Source organism: Hydractinia symbiolongicarpus, chromosome 4 (assembly GCF_029227915.1).
Source record: "Hydractinia symbiolongicarpus strain clone_291-10 chromosome 4, HSymV2.1, whole genome shotgun sequence".
Classification (NCBI taxonomy): domain Eukaryota; kingdom Metazoa; phylum Cnidaria; class Hydrozoa; order Anthoathecata; family Hydractiniidae; genus Hydractinia; species Hydractinia symbiolongicarpus.
Genome location: NC_079878.1, coordinates 12,979,619 through 12,998,897, shown reverse-complemented (window position 1 = coordinate 12,998,897; position 19,279 = coordinate 12,979,619). Strand labels below are relative to the sequence as shown.

The 19,279-nt window shown below is 31.7% G+C and overlaps 1 protein-coding gene and 1 long non-coding RNA gene across 2 annotated transcripts; one reads left to right on the top strand and one right to left on the bottom strand.

The window, feature by feature from the left end:
* Positions 1 to 6,552: 6,552 nt before the first annotated feature.
* Positions 6,553 to 8,931, bottom strand: LOC130641373 (forkhead box protein A2-like). Its single transcript, XM_057448147.1, has one exon. The coding sequence runs from the start codon at positions 8,464 to 8,466 to the stop codon at positions 7,474 to 7,476; it is 993 nt and encodes a 330-aa protein (XP_057304130.1). The 5' UTR covers positions 8,467 to 8,931; the 3' UTR covers positions 6,553 to 7,473.
* A 1,296-nt stretch (positions 8,932 to 10,227) lies between these two features.
* LOC130641374 (uncharacterized) lies at positions 10,228 to 18,376 on the top strand. Its single transcript, XR_008982454.1, has 2 exons — positions 10,228 to 10,456; positions 16,456 to 18,376. It is a non-coding gene; the product is annotated as an uncharacterized LOC130641374 (long non-coding RNA).
* Positions 18,377 to 19,279: the final 903 nt, after the last annotated feature.

Below are 19,279 nucleotides of genomic sequence, written 5' to 3'. Positions count from 1 at the left end.
GGAACGAATTTATTCAAACCGTTTTCTATAACGTCTGGCATAATTAAAAAGTTATCGTCGTAATGCATTTTTGTTCTGTAAAATAATCATCTTACCAGTAAAAAGAAATAAATTCATTTGAATGAAGTTTTTTTTATCCACTTCAAAAAAATGTGTGTCGTGACTTCTTGTAGTTTTTTCAAACAAATGAAGCTTGAGTCGAATTACAAAAATGGTTTTAAATTCAAACCGCAAAATTTTTTCTCTTTAAATCACTTCAAAGATAGAAAAAACCGCTCTCTTTGACATAACGCAAAAAAATTGGTCATTTTCTTTTTTTGCTAAATGCTCATCAAGTTCAGCTTAACGCATGATAGGCTTACTATTGTCTTTTCCACATAAGTGTCTCATTGGAGCTCTATTTCTACCTGAAAATGCAGCCATTGTATGAAACATCACACTATGTCTGGTTAAAAAAATATTTCTACTCGTGTGGCATTAACATCTATCTTCTGAAATACTTCCAAGACATATTATTCTTACACTTTCATCAAAATTTCTATTTTCTTAGACAAAAAATGACACAGTTATCTACTGTTATAAAAAATTTGATTGAAAGTCTAATCAATATCTGTCAATCAATGTTGAACTATTATCCGTCGTACGAGAGCTTTGTGTTGTGGTACAAATTTGAAAGTGAAATATTTGGCTTAAACGATTGGTCACTCATCAGGAGAATGCTCAACATTGGGTAAAAATGTGTGGATGAGACGATTATGAAGCATTTTAATTAGCTGATAAACAGTCAATCTTAATAAAAATATATTTTACTTTTAATGATACAATCTTTTTTACTAGTCAATAAGAATCATTCATTTTCCCAAAAATCATAATATAGTATATTTAATTAGAAATGAAAAAGAATTTAGCGAATTTGAAATTTTAAGATGCCAATCCTTTATCGTTACCAGTTCCACCATGATTCCAAGTAGTTTTGCAAAAGAGCTAAAACATGTATCACTTCCACACACTGAACAGAAGGAACGATAACTCCTGAGATGTTTCACATTTTACACAAGATATTTGCAAAGATAAATAATGTCTCGCGCCGTGGTTTGATTAGGTAAACTTCATCTCTTCTTCCAAGGTTGATATAACGAAACAATCGAGACGAGCAAATAAACACATTTTAACATAAGTGTGTGGCTGGATTCGACTATTTGTTTATTTACTCTTACAACAAGTTCCAAACAACACAATTTGTACAAATTACTTCTTCCTGAATGTGCCCACGATCCTATACATAATTTTGGTTATTATTCCACTCTCTACACAGTGAGAAATTTGCATACTATCTGAGCCATTAGTGACGTTATCACAATATATCCAAGAAGTTGATTATCTCCCTAAGCAAGTGGATTTTTTCGTAGGCCATTTAACTGGTATGGAAAATTTTAACTTGATTAAGAACAAATACATTGCTCCACACAAAAAAATAATAACAACAACAACAACAATTTTTCACATTCTCTTTAAAAAAATACCCAAATCAGTACTTTGTGGTAAGGGTCTCCACAACGGGCAAAAATCTGATGAACAAAACATGTCAAACTAGTCGGTGGCCCGTGGAAAATCCACAGGTTTGCCCGTTTTTTTTAAACCGCATAGCGTGCGTCTCCCTACTGTGGTTACCATTTTGCTTGACAGACGGACAGACTTTTACGGGTATTATAATATAGATAGCCGTTAACCCGTGGAAAAATCCACGGGACTCGCCTATCACGGACAGACAGACAAAATACGGCTATTATTAAAAAGATAGCCGTTAACCCGTGGAAAAATCCACGGGGTCGCCCGTCCTTTATATATCGCATTTCGTGTTTCTGTAACAGGACGTGGTTTTCGGGGACAGACAGAAAAAATAAGATGTTTTTTTCATGGGTTATTGACTAGTCTATACATATAAAAACAGTAGAGTATCTTTCCCAGGTTTTGGGCCTAAGAAACAAACCTAGAAACGAGATAACTGTATGTTTGCGCTAAGGACACAATTATTTCATTAGTCAGAACTTGTTGACAACAACGACACCGACATGAAGGACAACAAAAACCAACAACAATAACAACAAACTTTTAATGCAACAACAGAATAGAAAATCATCCACAATGTCAATTCTTTGATAATCATGGATGACTGATTAATCCACACTTGTCGATTTCACTTTCTGTAATGGAAAAAGAATGTGAAATGTATATCACAAGAGGATACGAGAAACTTTTCCCATGTAAGCGCACTTAAATTTTTTTCCGTGTGAGCAATCCTTAGGGCGGAAGATCACGGTGGTTATCGGCCTTAATGATGTCAAGTTTTCAAGAGAGATAAACTGAGATTATCTCACCAGTAAGACCAGCTCGTTTTTTTTCAAGGATTGTTAAAATTCACTAATCGTTTAAATGCCATAATATCTCATCAAGTTTATCGATCTACGTATCTTGCGATGTATTAAAACTTTGTGTAGCACCAAAGGACTAAGAATTGTAATTTCTGATTCGAAATAACAGAAGTTAGATATTCTAACATAGTAACATCAAGGGGACACGTAAAATCTGTAAAATACAAACCCAAAATCTTCTTGGTCCTTGTGCTGACCTATATTAGCCTTTTTATTTATTTTCCATAGTCAAACTGTCGTGGATATACATCAACCTTGTCTCCAGGGCTCCTTAAGTTCTTTGTGTTGAAACAGAACCTAAAAACCCTGGGGAAGAAGTTGAAATGCATCTGAGTCTGGCACTCTTTTACATCGTGATATCCAGCAATGCATGCGCTCTTCTAATAGATACCGTGCCTCTACGGCAACATGTATTACTCTAAACTCAAAGATAAAAGAAATACTATAAAAAACACAAAAGATCCGACCCAGCTTATTATTGATTAAAGAGAGTGAATGCATTAGATAAATAAAATACCGCTATCAACACACGTGACACCCGTCAAAGGAAACAAATCAGCGTGATAAAATTCTAAAAAATAAATTCGTGAACAGCTAGTCAGGGCCAGTGTTGCCAAAACTTCATTCAAAAACTATTTTGGGAAAATTTTAAATATTTCTCTGATTATTCCGCCATTTCCCACGATTTTGATCGTTGTGCCCATTTTCATCTCGATTCGTGACAATACAACTAGACATAATGGCGCGCTCTAAACCTCCTTTAGGACAAATGTAAACAAAACAAACAATAAGCAAATACATACAATAACAAACACAAATATTTTGTTTCTAGTTTCAGTAGATTCAAAGTGGGAGCTTAACAAAACAGTGATTAACTAAAATCTTTGCAACAAAAAGACTGTCAGCCAGCCTCGTCTCTTTTAAAAAAAAGATGACTGTGAGCTTTTCACGATCCAGTTTTACAGAAAGACGTGCCACCATTTTGCTTTTACGTACTGGTTGGGAAGATCGTGACAAACGCCTGTCTCTCCCCCACAAGATAAGCCGATGGCGAAATACACGGCCTTCTCCCACTCATACATGACTCATGCCTACCTACCTATGATATATCATATGTTTAATTTGTTTATTTATTTGTTTTTTTATTTAATCGCTTGTTTGTTTGCTTATATTCAAATTACCATTTATTTACTTTTCAAAAGCGGACCTTAACTACCTTATCGTTTTTGAAAATGACCTTTTTTAATATTTTATTTGTAGGTGACCTACACTACACCCTGAGATCCGCCCACATAATAAAACCGCCCTTCAATTATAGGGCATTAATTGCAATCTATTTAAAATTAAATTAGTACTATAAATATAGATGCAAAATATATATAATATAATTTAACATAATTTTTACATCTGCTTATAACCAGTATTTATTTTTTATATTTATTTGACTTTTAATTTTCAAACATTTCTTGTGGCTTTATTTTGTTTATTTTTTTATCACTTTACTTTGGGTTTTAAACAATACCGTCCACTCAAAACGTCTCGTTTAACCATACGTATATATAATTTTAATGTTTACATTTGTCTCGATTGTTTTTCTGATAGCGTATGTTTCTAATCAAATCGAAGGGTTATAGATTCTTTTGCATCGCAATATTGTCGATACTCCTATAAGAAATCAATTCACAAGAAACTTGGTACTAGACCACCTAAATTTAAGAGATATTTGGAACCAGGAAAACAATTTTTGATAAGTACCTACGCAGATAAGAAAAATCGCTTTCGTAAGTTGGCTGTAAATTATACAAGCTAAGTTCGTCTAATACATCAACTTTTCCCACCAAAAAATTAATTTATTTAAAAAACCCAATAAAATCCATAAAATGATATTTGTAACTAGGCTTTTTTCCAGGTTTCCTATGATATAAAACATGCACTTTGTATATATACTATTTAACCTAGCTACTGTCCTCAAATTTGGTCCAAGTACCAATTTCACACCAAATACCAAAGTACAAATGATCTTTTGAAAAATCTTTCATCGTCTAAAAAACTGCGCATAGGATCTAAAGATATGATTCCGAGATCTTAACAAAAATAGTCCGAACCTATTTTTTCCACTTACCTGCAAAAAAAATATGAAGAATTTAGTGAGAAAATAAATGTAAATATGTAGTCATGGCAATGCTAATGTCAACACAATTCATTAACCTAGAACATTTTTATTCCTGTTTTCACATCTATCGAACATTCATCATATAAAAGCTCACATTACGTCTCTTGTCACTTTTGCAATACTGACATTATGTTAAAACCACCCAAATGTTAAAATTCCAGCACAACAAACAAAAATCCAGACGCAAAGATGCGCTTTTTTATTTTTATCTTATGTATGCTTGGAATACTGCAATTCTTCCGATACGCACAAAGCGTCCGGTTAACAAAAAACGCCGGGTCAAATGTTTTATAAGGACTATAACCAATTAAGCGCCTTCCTAACCTAAATTTTATGGGGTGCTGATTACATCAAATATGTTACGTAACAGTCTCTTTTTTGGGAATTTGCTTTCTTTAAGAACTTCACTTTCAAAATGCATATAGGAGACATTCTATAAAGAACTTTGTACCAAAAAAAATCATGTCACACATTATTTAAACTTTGAAATATTATTTTGACCAAAAAGAAAGCTGACAGAAGCGAAAGTGGTAGGATTATGAAACTGGGGTTATCAGATTCTTTTGTGTTCTCTTTCGTCTTCTGTATTCTTTTTTGAAGCTAAAGAAAATATTCTTTTGATTCGAGAGTGAATCCTTGCGACAAAGAGTATAAGAGAGCGAAACGAAAAACTCGTTATAAAACAAGAACGAAAGTTTATGTAAACAGCAAAGTCAAAAGAAAAAAAAGAAAATATTAAAAGTAGGCGGGAAAGTTTCAGATTCACTCGGGATCGGTTTCTACACTTACAACACTTACTTCCTCAAACGATGAAGAGCCTTTGCACTTCCTCTCTGAAGCTATTGTTATATATTAATCTTTGTGATCCGTCAAAGAGTCGGTTCTTATACTGCTCATCAAAATGATTTTTTCATTCAAAAGAACATTCAAAAATATTTTTAAAACGAAAAAAAATTATACGTCACTCCTAGGGTTTTTGACCTTTTGGAAAGATCATTTTTTTGTTAATGAAAGAAAAGAAAAGAACGAAGAAAAAAAGCAAGACTTTCGACGTAATCTTCTTTTTACTACTGTTTCGAAATGAAGAAAATAGAAGCATAATGAAATCAAAACCAGACGATTTTACTAGCAAAATAATTTTTTTACATTTTACGTTTTTTTAACCTTCAGACTAATAAAAATTTAAAAAATTTGATCTTGAAACAAAGTGGATAATAGAACAATTAGCTATAAAAAAACATAAAATTTTTGAAGAAATTATGCATTGTAGAATTGTTTTTAAACTTGATAAAATGTCAGTTGATTCATGCGGGGTTCCTTCGTGTCTTATGGTTTGATGAAGGTTAAAATTGACAATAAAAAAATCAAACTTTTTTGTGCGAAAGATAATCAGTTACTGAGTCAGCATATTTTTCCTTTTGAACGCACGAAAGATCTGATTGAATTTTTCTCTGTAGAAACAAAGATCCAACTCGTCTCCAAGCTTTTTTGTACATTTAAACTTGCAAAGAAAAAAGGATTTACACTCTGGGAACATGGTTGAAAATATATATTTTTGTCAAGAACTACCTGTATCCAGGTAGTTTTGTCATATTCGTTACGCTCGCGGTTTTCTTTTGTAACGTGTTAATCCCTTAACCGCTGGGAAAAATGTCTCCAGTCAACTTTTGATTTTTTTTTTGTGAGATCTTTTCTATTCGTTTCAAGATTTTTTAAAAGATATTTTTCGTGCGTTTTTTCACCTGAAGGTTTTAGTTTCGTTTCGCTATTTTCGATTTTCTGATTTCTTTAATTAACCACAAAGAAAGTTTGCAGTGTAAAATATTCACTCATGCGCATAGGGAAATATACAATTATGTGATCCTGTCACTCAGGCCTACCATGTCTCATAGGCAGATCATAATAAGCAATGGGCGACATTATGACTATCCAGCACAAAACTAATAATTTTTGTTTCAAGTTTGTATTTTTAAAAGATAAAATATTTCTGAGTTTATAAATTATTTACAGCGTTTCATTTTCTCTTCAGTTTATAATAAAATATTTGTTTATATATACCAAACTCGTACCCAGTTTTTATGTACCCTAATAATTCTACAAAATAAAAACCACTAGGTACAAGCTTGGCTTCTTCATCATATTTATAAAAACAACCAAGTAAATTCTCCATAAAATTTTCTTCGAATAAACCGAAGACATAAAATCAGCTATAAATATTTTCAAACAACTCAACTCCGAAAAATTGTCTGATTATAAAGTAAAAGCATATAAGAAAAAGAATATGGAAATCGTTTGAAAAATCGAGTTGTTTGAGTTTGATGTGTTATCTTAGAAATGTGATCACGTGATCTTCTCTAATCAATAAATAAATTTTACACTACATATCTACAAACCGTTAAACTGAACACGTGTATTTAAAAACCTCTAATTATAATTTAAGAGGTATGGTTACAAGGTTGTTTTGGTTAAATGAGAAAAATTGACGTAAGCATTAAAAATTGTTTCAAAAAAATTTTTGTTTTCAAAAAAAAAATTTTCATTATGTTGTAAATCATTTGAAAACAGAATTTTATTGAAACTGTGAATTTTAATTTTTTCCTTGAGAAAAGTTTGTGAATGATTCAGAGATAACTCAGGGTAATTATCTTTTCTAAGACGCTGTTTGTCCCGCAGTGCAAAGAGGTTTAAAAATCGTTCACTTTCCTTTTTTCTAACATCTCAGTAAACTTTAAAATCTAAAACTCATCAAGAGAAAAAGAAAAGACAAAAGAAAATCCTAAAACGTTTCCAGACTTGATTGTATAACTGCTTGGTCCCATAAAAAAATTCTGAAATAATAATAATATAGATATGATAAAATAATATAAGTTATGCCATACCCGTTGATTGCATTAAACAAGAATTTTGATAATATTGATTCAAAGCTAAAGAACTACTCATAAAATTATCCCCACTCGTGGCGGGCGGTAAACCGTCTTTTCCATACATGGGCGGTGGTGTAAAAGTTGATGGGTGGTATGGAAAATGCATCGGGTCAGCATACCGGAAATCTGCTTCATGTTCAGGAGCAATAATGTTTTTAATAGCAAAAGGATGGTTAAAGGAGTGCAAGCCTCTGTAAGGTCCGTAGGGGCTAGGTAAAAACGCAGGCACGCCCACGGGCGCTGCCCCTCGTGGAGAAGAGTTCATTTGAAGTTTTTGCATGTTATTGGGGTTATACATATCATTCGCTCTCGAGTGATGTAAAACGTTTAAGTTTGCTTTACGATCGGATTTAAACCTTTTCTGTCTTCTCAAATAGCATCCATTTTCGAACATGTTTCCAGCGTCGGGATGAAGAGTCCAAAAACTACCTTTACCAGGCTTGTCGGGTGATCTTGGAACTTTAATAAAACAATCGTTGAATGACAGACTATGACGTATAGAGTTTTGCCAGCGTTGTTGGTTTTGACGATAATAAGGAAACAAGTCCATAATAAATTGATATATTTCGCTTAACGTTACCATTTTGGTCGGTGAATTTTGTATCGACATAGTTATTAAGGAAATGTAACTGTATGGAGGTTTAGCATGTTGGTAACTTCGAGGTTTCATAGGTGAGTTTGCTTGCTTTGGTGAATCGTCTGGAACTGAATCAATATTTGTCTGTTGTGGTTGTTGGTTACTCGTCATATGGTTTACTGACGTGTATTCCCCAATAGTCGGCGGCGCCGTTACGATAGGTTTTATGTCATACTCCCCAGGTGTCGTATGACGTACTCCGCCGTGATGAACCATCATGTCGTGACTTAGTGGCGTCGTGTTGCTTGGAATAACCGTATCCATCATCTTGGTAGTAGCTGTGTAATAGTTTTCTAACATATATAACGTCTTCTTGAGATTCACTTGAAATTTGATGTGTATATATGTTTTATTCTTAACAGCACTATAAAAGTTTGTTTTCTCTGATATTTATTTAGTTAAAAAACACTAATTCTTTCTTTGTATGTATTTTTGTTTTTTGAGTTTTTATGTACTCTTATTTGTTGACCTTCCTCGAATAACACTTCGATTCAACTAAGTATATTGAACTAACGTAGCGTATTTGTAAATATGCACTGCGTTGCAGATAATTCGAAAATCTTTTGTTTCGCGCTCAAAAAAACAATTGCTGATGTTACACACAAAAAAAATTAAAAGTTGTCAAAAAATAAAATTGCAAATAAGATAAATTTGTGGCGTCATTAGTTTTTTAGCGGGAATTTGTTTGAAGTACAACCACATAAAGAATGACCGAGGAGAGAAGTACTCCTGTGTGTTTTACTGAATCTAAAGCACTATTCAGTTAACGTAACAGATCCACCCACAGTAAATAACCCCGAGTTTAAAAACTACGTCTATTTCAACAAAATAAGCTACTTTTCAATTAGCCCAAATTTTAGGTTCCCTGAAGTGATGACTATTCCAAGAAATACTTAAATATTATGGTTTAAAGTCCTACTTGGTTTGAGAGAAAGAATTTTTTTTAGGTGGTTACGAAACAAAAAATGATTAATCCTATTTTGTAATAACTGTCTCGACTATGGTATGTCGCGAAAACTTTCAAGCGTTGTTGTTTTTTTGTTTTTTATCATTTATTTATTTATTTATTTTATTTTCCACTGTTTGGGTGAAGTGGTATAATTTGAGAACTCGGTTAGATCAAAGGAGCAAACTTCAAGATTATCTTCCTCAAATAATATTTATTTTGTGTGCTGACCGTTATGTCGATTTTGTCAAGGTACTCTAACAAAAGTTAAAGCAGCCGAAACAGTTAGATGAGGGATAATTACCTTTTTTACTTCTTTACCCTCAAACAACCTAGTCTCCATTTTATAAGCGCTGTCTTCGATTTCAATTGGAAGAAGTTTGCTTGAAACTGATTACACACACACGCCAAACAACTAAAATAGGCGCCAACACAACGCCAAATGAACATACATGAACATAATTTGTAAAAGAAATTTATAGTTTAATATATTATTTTTTTGTTTATTTTTACTTATCTATGTTTTTCCCTTTTGAATTTTGCCTTATTTTTGTCCTTGTATTTTTTCACTTTCAGTACTACATGTTTTTTTCTTCTTTTAAATCTTTTTTATTTGCAACTTTAATACAAATATCATATTAAAAAAAAGTTTAAACTAAAAATAAAAAAACACATAAATCGGAAAAGAGCAATGCACTGAAATTCAACATGGCAGCCCGCGCCTGTAAACACTCCTTGTTTTCGTTATCTAACATCCAAAAATTTCTCCACAGCAATTTAAACAGCTTAAAATAAATAAAAATATGCAAGTAAATAAAAACTACATTGTGAAAAAATATACATATATAACACTTAAATAAAAAATATACGAAAAACTAACTAAATACCAAGCCAATGTGTACACTTGGCGATTTATTGTTTTATCTTTCGTTTGCGTCCAAAGTGATTTGACAAATAGTACACTGAACAGAGCAACATGAAATAGTATATATTAATTCATCTTAAAATTGACATTCTCTACTTAATGTTAAGTATATATTTGGTCAAAACCTGTTCTTTTCTTTAAGACATCTACAAAGTGATTAGCAAAAAAAGAAAGTTCATACAAGGTAAAAACGAAAACAAATAATACAACTTGAACTTTGTAAATACGAGACAGAAAGAAATAAAGATTTGTGAATGTTACAAGTTATTTTAAGTGTAAAATTATTTTGAAGTAAACAAACATATAAACATGCTTAAATCTTTATTATACTTATTTCTACATACATTAAATATACACCATTTTTAAAGTAATCTTAAACGTAGGGGAATTGGACAGGAATTGAATAAATACTAAAAAAGGTAAGTTATTTCGTTACACTGTCACATGAGGCCATTTTTATATTTTTCTAAGCGAATATTTCGATTTATATTTTGACCTTACACGAACACCCGATAGATAGAGTTTTGTTCTATATTTCCGATCAAATATTTTGCAACCTTTGCTTTTTTAAGATGCAATAAGCTACAAATTCTGTTTAGTAATTTTACAGGTCACTTATATTTTGTGAAACAAAAAAACCATGTTTCTTTAGTTTAGTTTTTCTCAGCGAATCAAATTTGCCTTTATAATAATTCGTGTCAACGCCTAAAAGCTATTTTCCCTCCCTCGAGTTCTTTTTTAACAATATATAAAAGAATTAAAGAAAGTTAAATAAAAATGAAACTAAAAATCGTAAGAACTAGGATCTTTTAGCAGAAAAAACTATGGAAATTAAATAGCGTTTTGTTTGCAAGCGATTTCTTACTTGTTTGTGTGCTAGATTGTGTTTTGTTTGATCCATCTTTACCAGCTACCAGGAAAAATCACAGATGGATCTAAAAATCTTAGTAACAAAAACAAAAAGCTAATTTTAGAAACTCCGATTATAATTAGAAACGTACAGGGAAAGGCACCACCCACATTTAGAATAGGGGAAGACACCTTACGTCATTTCAACATTGAGCAATTTGCAGATGTAAACAGCAATACAGTGAAATGCGGTGACTTATCCCTTCAGAAAGGTTTGAAAAATTATTGTTAAATTATGATGATTACGAAATAAATAAACATACTGTTTTTTACATTTCAAGTAAAAACGAGGGGAAAGGTAAATACGTATTTCTGAATTCAGTTTTAACCATAGCATGTGCTTTTTTGATTGAAAACAGATGTCTTTTGCGAAGTGTTTTTCAATAAAGCAAAAAACTTTCATCACTACTCTAGGTAAACACAGCCAGTCAACTGAATCAATATCCGATTGTAATTTCTACATGTTCTATTTCTTTATTATTTTTATTTACATTTTCGTGTTTAACGAAGAAATTAGTTTTTATTATTATCTTAAGTGTATTTTTTTTTTTCATTTGCTTTTTTGACAACAGTTTTTGCTAGCATTTCTATCAATACACATGTGAAAGTGAAGAGACGGAGACAGAGCTATGCAAATATGTACTCGCTCAACGTTTCTCTTCAAATGTATAAAAAGAAATAGTTCACAAAAACTAATGAAATATCTTAGAAACAATAAAAAATAATCAAATCGATTTACCAAATACGGGTATATACCATAAGGGGGAATTTACCCAATTTTTTTGAGCACTCAAAATAATAATAGTTGGAAAATAAAAAGTATAAAAATATAATCTATATGTGACTGAAAAATTATCGTGTGGACAATTGACTAATGGTGAAATGATGTGCTACTTTCCTAATAACGTTTTGAAGCTTTTCACTTGATATACTTCACGTGGATCTGATTACGTCAAACCTTGCTATAATGTATCTATATTATAATGCCCGTATACGTCTGTCCGTCCGTCCGTCCGTCCGTCTGTCTGTCACGCAAAATGGTAGTTAAATATAAAATACCTATTTTCTTATGAGCAACCGAGTTCCTAAGGGCAAAAATATAGCCCGCTCAAAAACTAAGAAACCGCTAATCAAACTGTTCAGGCTTAATGTTTGGGAAGTTCAGCAACTGAGGCTCAAAGCTGAATAACCTAACTGTTCTTAACAAGAAGGGCAAGTCTTTTTTTATACAATAAATGATGACATCAAAGTGCGAAAATGCAAATGAAGTTTTGTAACATTTAAAAAATGCATTTAACAACTTCCAGCAACATGAATACACAAGACAAATCTTCTTTATTTTTTTATTTTTTTTATTTATTTGTTGAGAATCAAAAATTCAGTAAAATGCGACACAGAGTCAATAAGATTCTTCTCGTCTGAAAAAAAATTGGCACCGAAAACCTTAAAAGTAATTTTTTGACAGATAGATTCTAATGATTACAGAAATTACTAATATATCACTGTAGTCTATTTATCTTGCGTTATTTCAAGATATTCTTGTTCACAAATATTGACATGTAGATAGGGGGTTAGAATGGTAAGGATTAGCTTATACTAGTAAATAAACATTCCAGAAAACAAATAACTTTTTGTTCTAAATAAATGTAACACACTGGTTGGTGGCTACTTGCACATAGCTGGATACCATGCGAAAAGCTCGTGACAAATATACGAAATAAGTGATGAACTCTGCACCTTGAGTACCGAAGCAAGGAGGTTTCTCTTATTTTAAGCTCCCATAAAGCTTATTATCCTCCAAATTAGCCCAACCAAGTGATAATCGGTTCATATTCCTGCAGTAGAGGGATTTTTAAAAGCCTAAGGGAGTGTGTCTTTTAATCTAGGAATTACAAGTTATTATAGAACATGACCAGTTACATAATCTTTTAAAACAACAATAATAACAACAACAAAACCTAAAATATGGATGATTCAGAATTGTTTTCGTTATTTAATTTACGTGTTTTGGATGGTTTAATCCTCCTTGAGTGACATGTTTACCTAAGGATTTATGCTGACATCATCAGAACGAATTACCGCCACAGGGTGTCCATAGCAAGGAGATTTATAAAACGTTCCCTAATTGCTTTCAAAGACCTAACTGTTCTAACTTAAAATTTTTTAAACACTTTCACTACTTGTATCTAATCAAAATAAGATTGGTGTTCTGTTTACACAGATTCATGATGTTTATTTTGCGTTCGTTTGTTACAACTGTCATCTGAATGTCAGGCAAGATTTAATTAAAACTTTGCAGACAATGTTTACTTTTCGTCGCCGTAATTTTTACAACTCTTTATATTTATTCTAAGCATTCATATATTCACACTTTTTACACTTTCTATCTAAGTATTTTTATTTATCTGTTTATTTATTTATATATTTGTTTTTTATTTTTTCTAGTAACTACTTTTTAATCAGCTACTGTTGACAAAAAAACTCATTTTTAGGGCGTATATCAACATTTGTACATGATTAAGATTTCGCAAAAGATATTTCAAAGTTGTAATAAAATGAGATTTCTCCTCACTCATAAAATCTCATACAGTACTAATACTACGTTTCAAATGCAATGCATGCACGACTTAAGAAAAAAGGACTGGTACGACCCATATTATAGTTAAATATTTTTAAGCTAAATGTAATGCCGGTAGGAATAGGGTTAAAATAAACAGTTTATTTTTCAATTATTCAACATAAGTAAATAAACAAATAAACAAGATTTTTTTGTTATACCCTCACAAAATCTCACGAAAATCTCTTCTTCCAAGAATTTATTACTATAAATAACCAGGCGATTATGGTGAGAAAAAAAAATGTTTTTGGCAGATCTTAAATGTCAATCAGCTATACCACTCTGTCAAATTCTCTTACCCAAAACACATAACGGATATGGTATAATTTATCACCATTTTTGCTGAATGAAACTAGCTTTTCACATCTTATTAAAACTACCAAACGCAATCTAATTTTTTTTCTTTCTTCTTTCTTAACCTTCTCTTAAAATATTAGAAAAACTAAAGGGGAACAAATCGCAGTTGACTACTAATTATAAATTTTACTTTCTGTTTAAGTTAACGTAGTACCCTCTACTCTATTTCATTGAATGGGCTTTTTTTCAGGCTTTTTAGGGCATATTAGTACCTCAATTATGAAGAATAAAAGTATTTTAGAGAAGAAGAAAAATAAAAGGGAAAAGTAAATCAGGTAAAATTAAGGGTTTTGAAAAAAATATGACCTAAGAAAGAAACAACGGTGAATTGACCCGAAAGATTTGAAGAGAATTCAATATTTGCATTTCTAAAAATGGACAAAAAACGTACATTGCCTTATCGAAATAATAAACAAGATGCGCCTTAACAACAAAGAGTTATAATGTAAACAAAGCTTTAGAAAGAAATTCAAAGATGGCGCGCGTGGAAAGGTTTTGACAATCGGGTCGACAGCATTTCTGTTTTCAGCTAACTAAATACACACCGAAGTAAAAGAGAATTTTTCCGGTGGCGCTCGCTTGATCACCATGTGAAATTTGTTTGTTTGTTTGTTTATTTGAGACGAAAAATAGAGAAAAAGGAATAAAAGCCGAACAATGGCGGGAAAACTATTCCTGTATCGCGAATGTCAATATATACCAAGCTAATGAATTTCTAACAATAGTTGTTTTTAGGAACAACTTGTTTTATTGTTTTTGCTTTCTCTTTTTTGCACATGTTTATAATTATAAATTCGTCAAGCCACAATTTCAACAATAGCTCAAAAGTGATAATTTAGTTTCGTTTGTTCGCCTTGCATTTCTTGAGTGGACAATACTTTTATAAATACGTAAGTAAATAAATATTACAAAAATAAATATAACTGGACAATCACACTGTGTTTCAGATAATTTTCAAAAGCTTTGTTTCAATCGTACACATGAAACGTCATATAATCATAATTTACTTTTTTGAATTTAAAAGGTTTGCTAATTATTTTCGTGTTTTACGAAAAGTTCTGCTACCCACAAGAGGGTTTTTAGTTTTGTAAATATTTCAAAAGCATACAATAAAAATCAACAAAGTTTCCGTGAAACTATTTCACATGGGTCCTACGAACTTACTGTAAATATACCTTTAAACTCATTTTTGGGGACAACCCCTAATTTAACACAAGATGAAATTGTTATATTAGTTCGGATCTAACTTATTCCAAATTAGCAATACCCATATTAAGCTTTTTTGTTTTGTTTTTTATCTTCAAATTAAATGTATTAATTGGATGTCAATTATCAGGACCATATGGTGAGAAATGTCAGCTGGCCTTATAGCAGAGTATATGCAACGCGTATCTTTGCACTACCTCCGATTTGTTTAGCAAAAAAAGGAGCGAACATTTCGCACGTTTTCTTTGACATAACACCAGTCTTGTTATGGAGTTGAAATAATTATTCTGGATTTGTTATGTAAACATAGAGACAATGGGTTTTTTTTTATTTCGAGTCGAGATGTTTAAATTGAAATCTTCAAGTCCACTGCTGAATTTCATCTCGATTACAAATTTACCACCTTTGTGTTATTTTGCAACAGTTATTTTGTTTCCTCGCTAAAATCCCTTGACGTCACGAAACGCCGTCATAACGGCGACAGAAGGATACGTGGAGATTACATTTCGACATTTTGGTAATCTCAACCCTCGCACTACTCATGTGGACGAACACACCCAGATAAATCATTGTTTTCAATTGCATTACGAAATATTTCGTAAATTGAGCACATGGTGCCAATTTTATCGTCAACGTCATCGATGTTGGACAAACCATGGCATGTCAACTGCTGGCGCTGCCATGAGGCCTTAAGTAACTCAAATTAGGCTTTTCACAATGAAAAAATATTTTTTAATGAATTTTTCCCTTCACGTTTTTCTATGTGGCAATACTACAATTATACAGTCCCTTCTCATTCTAAAATTAAAAATTTAATATACACGCCCTAGTTTTACCGCCCAGTCAAAAAGGGCGTTTAATTGAAGCAATAGCCGTTTAAGTTAAAGTTAAGTTAAAGTGCGTTCAATGGAAACATTAAAGTATTCATTTTATATTTGAATCAACAAAGTTTTTTTCACAACTACTTTAGCTTTTGACAGTGCTAAGGTTGTTTGAAAATTTCGAGGCATAAAAAGTTATAATAAATATAATGAAATATAAATACACAAAAGTAAATAATAAAACTTGCTTAGGATATAAAAATGAAAACTTAAAAAAAATATTTGTAGATAATATTTGTTAGTAAACAATATTGTTGACAAAATTCTTCGTCCCTCGGGTATTTCATTTTACATAAATGTTAAAAGCTTTTCTTCGGCTATCAAGGTCAACAGTAAATCATTCAGCTATAAACAAGACGTAACGAACGAGTGCTATTTTAAAAAAAATTGATAGAGAAACAAGAAAAGTTATATTTTTTAAATGGATGTTCTTCTTTTTATCATTTAGGATAACTGGAAATGATTGAGAAAATTTGATAAAATAATTATTTATTCTACTTTGGCTGGAAACTTGAAAGTGCAATGTTTGTATATGGAAGAAAAATACACTTTGAATTGAGTCATATTTCCTGTGTTTGGGAGATACCAATTTAATTAACAATACTTTCTCACGAAGAACGATGATGAATGGAAAGCACGGTGGCAAGATCTTCTTGAAAGATCATATGATGAACAAAGAAATTACGTAGTTTGGTCATAAGACATTTAATTTTAGCTAGCTAACATTAAAGCGGGGGAGTTAACAAAAACCACAATGCAACACTGGTAATTGAGTTTGGTATTCTTGCTTGTTAATTTGCTAATTTTAAAAGATATAATTACTCTTCAGTGAATATATTTAGAATTTTTTATATTAACTTGGAAATTGGATCCAACTGAACTGTCAAAATATGAACGGGAAACCAACCACTGTATTAACTACTGAGAATTTACTTGCATACCACCACTAGTACCATTCCATTGCTTTCCTTTGTTCATTCATTTAGTCATTCATTTATTTATTCCTGACTTTCTTTCTACAGAAACATGGTTACAAAAAAGTCTTTTATTCAGTTTACAGCTTCATTTTTTTAAAAGCAAATCCACTTTTCATGTCAGCCTTTAAATTTTAGTTTGGCGACAATTTTGATTTCAAACTCGAAATTCTTAAGGAATGGCTAAGCGTACATATTTCAAGGTTTCAGCTTTGTACTAGCAGTTCTGCGTTTTAATGTTCTTTTGTAGTTTGCTTGCCAGCCTGGTGAGTTGTTTAACGGTTGTTTAGTCTGTAGGGTAAATCTCAGCCTCAGCCCTCACTACTAAGTTGCCATAAGCTCGTGGAATATTAAAGAAATTAAAAAAATTAATTTATTAATTAACAGTACGATTATCTACAAAGCAATTAGGTGGGGCTTTATAGTTAAGGAAAAATATAGTTAGATATCTCTAAGATTTCCATTTTATTAGATAAATCATTTTACTGTTTCCCACTCATCGTTCTTCAGATTGTTATTTTAAAGAATTTCGCTTGCAAGAACACTCTTTTAGAATGAAAAAACTAAGCATTTACACTCGAATGATCTTGTATAAAAAAGATGCTCGGGGCTATTGCTTCTGGCTTCATAAAGTTTCTTCGACCGCCATCTTGAGTTTCTCAATTAAATTAACTTTTGAAGAAAGGAAGGAGAGGTGGAGGGGGTAAGTATATCTGTCTAAATAAGGCAAGTCTTCAATATTTAGGAAAAACTGTTTCGAAATATTTTTTATTTATTTTAGATTGTACTTTGTAGAAATTACAAAGAAATTAGCAGCCTTAAATTAGAAAAACTCTCTTTTTTGTTAAGTTTCTTATAAGGAAAATATCTCTTGTGTTTTGTTTCAAGTTCTTTAAACTTGGATAACTTAGTGAAAATTTTCTTATAAGCCAGTTTCTTATTTGAAAAAAAAATTAAGTAGCTTGTTTGTCTTGAGAAAGTAAGTAGAAACTAGAACGAAAAAAAGAGAAGACCTAAAGGTATACAATTCGGCGTTGGGTGGAGAGAACAAGGAAGTGGTAAAATTTGGTTCCATCCACAAATAAATTAGTTTCTACCGTGTAAAAGAATAGCGGTGTATTAAAAAAAAGGGCAGAGAAAAGAGAACGACTCCATTATTATTTATCCCTTTTATTTTTAAAAGACGCGAATTTAATTTCTTTGTATCCTATCATATAATCAACACTTAATCAAATTATATCGAAACGGGCAGCGGTTACAGGCGCTTCGCTAATCTTTTTCTCACAATGTCTCGAAATCACATCTTTTGTTTTTGGTGTCGTACCATTGTCTTGGTTTGGAAGGCGATCTGATTAATTATTTATCAAAGCAGAAAACGTAAACAAGTGATTAACTTTAACAAAGAGAGTACAAAAGAAACAAAGAAATATAACTTTAAATGAAAGATTAGTATGGCTACTGGCCAGTTTTCAAGCAATCAAACGACCCTACGAAGTGCAACTTAATATTACAACCGCTGTACCAGTAAATATAAGTGTCGGAGAGATACATAAAAGAATTAGCGATGCAGTTGTGACGTCATAACTCTGTTTTGATCAATCTGAATAAAGCGAAAGTCTCACCATCAAGACGAGAGATCCCGTCATAATATAGACATCCAGACTATCCATTAGTAAAAAAACACATGTTGGAAATAAGTATCCACATATGGGGTCTGTGGAACAATACATGTGAGACTTTCTAAAAAACCTCTTGTCACGCAAATTTTTTACAGTTTCTACGTCACGAGCGCAAATTATTTTTTCTCCCGCTACGAAGTCTTTATGTTCATTTACATTCGGCTGCATTTTCCACTATGACGCAAAAAGCTTTCGTGTGTTCTCTGCTCTTAACCTTAAGTCAATTTCCATTGAGCTATGATTTTCTTACGCGCGAAATGAAATTTACAAGAACGCAACATGGCAGCTGTGTACAGATAAATAAAGTTATAAAACTATGGGGTAAATGTTTTTTTAAATAATTAGACTTCGCAGTTTTTTGTTTTGAGGCATTTTAGGCATTTAATTGTTACTATTTTGTTTTTAATAATCGACCTGGGATGTTGACTGAAATTTACTTATTTATTTACAACTTTATCTACTAATGAGCACACTTGTTTTCACAAGCTTAAATGAAAAAAAAAAGAATGTCTTGTCTCTTTCCTTTCTCCAAGATAAAAACAAGAGAGCTACCTTAGGAGCAAAAAGGTTCATGAGGAAAGGAAGAACCCTAATTCCACGAAAAATTTTTACTGCATTT

Coding starts and splice junctions, on each gene's coding strand:
- LOC130641373 (XM_057448147.1), bottom strand. CDS start 8,466: ATGTTAGAAAACTATTACACAGCTACTACCAAGATGATGGATACGGTT.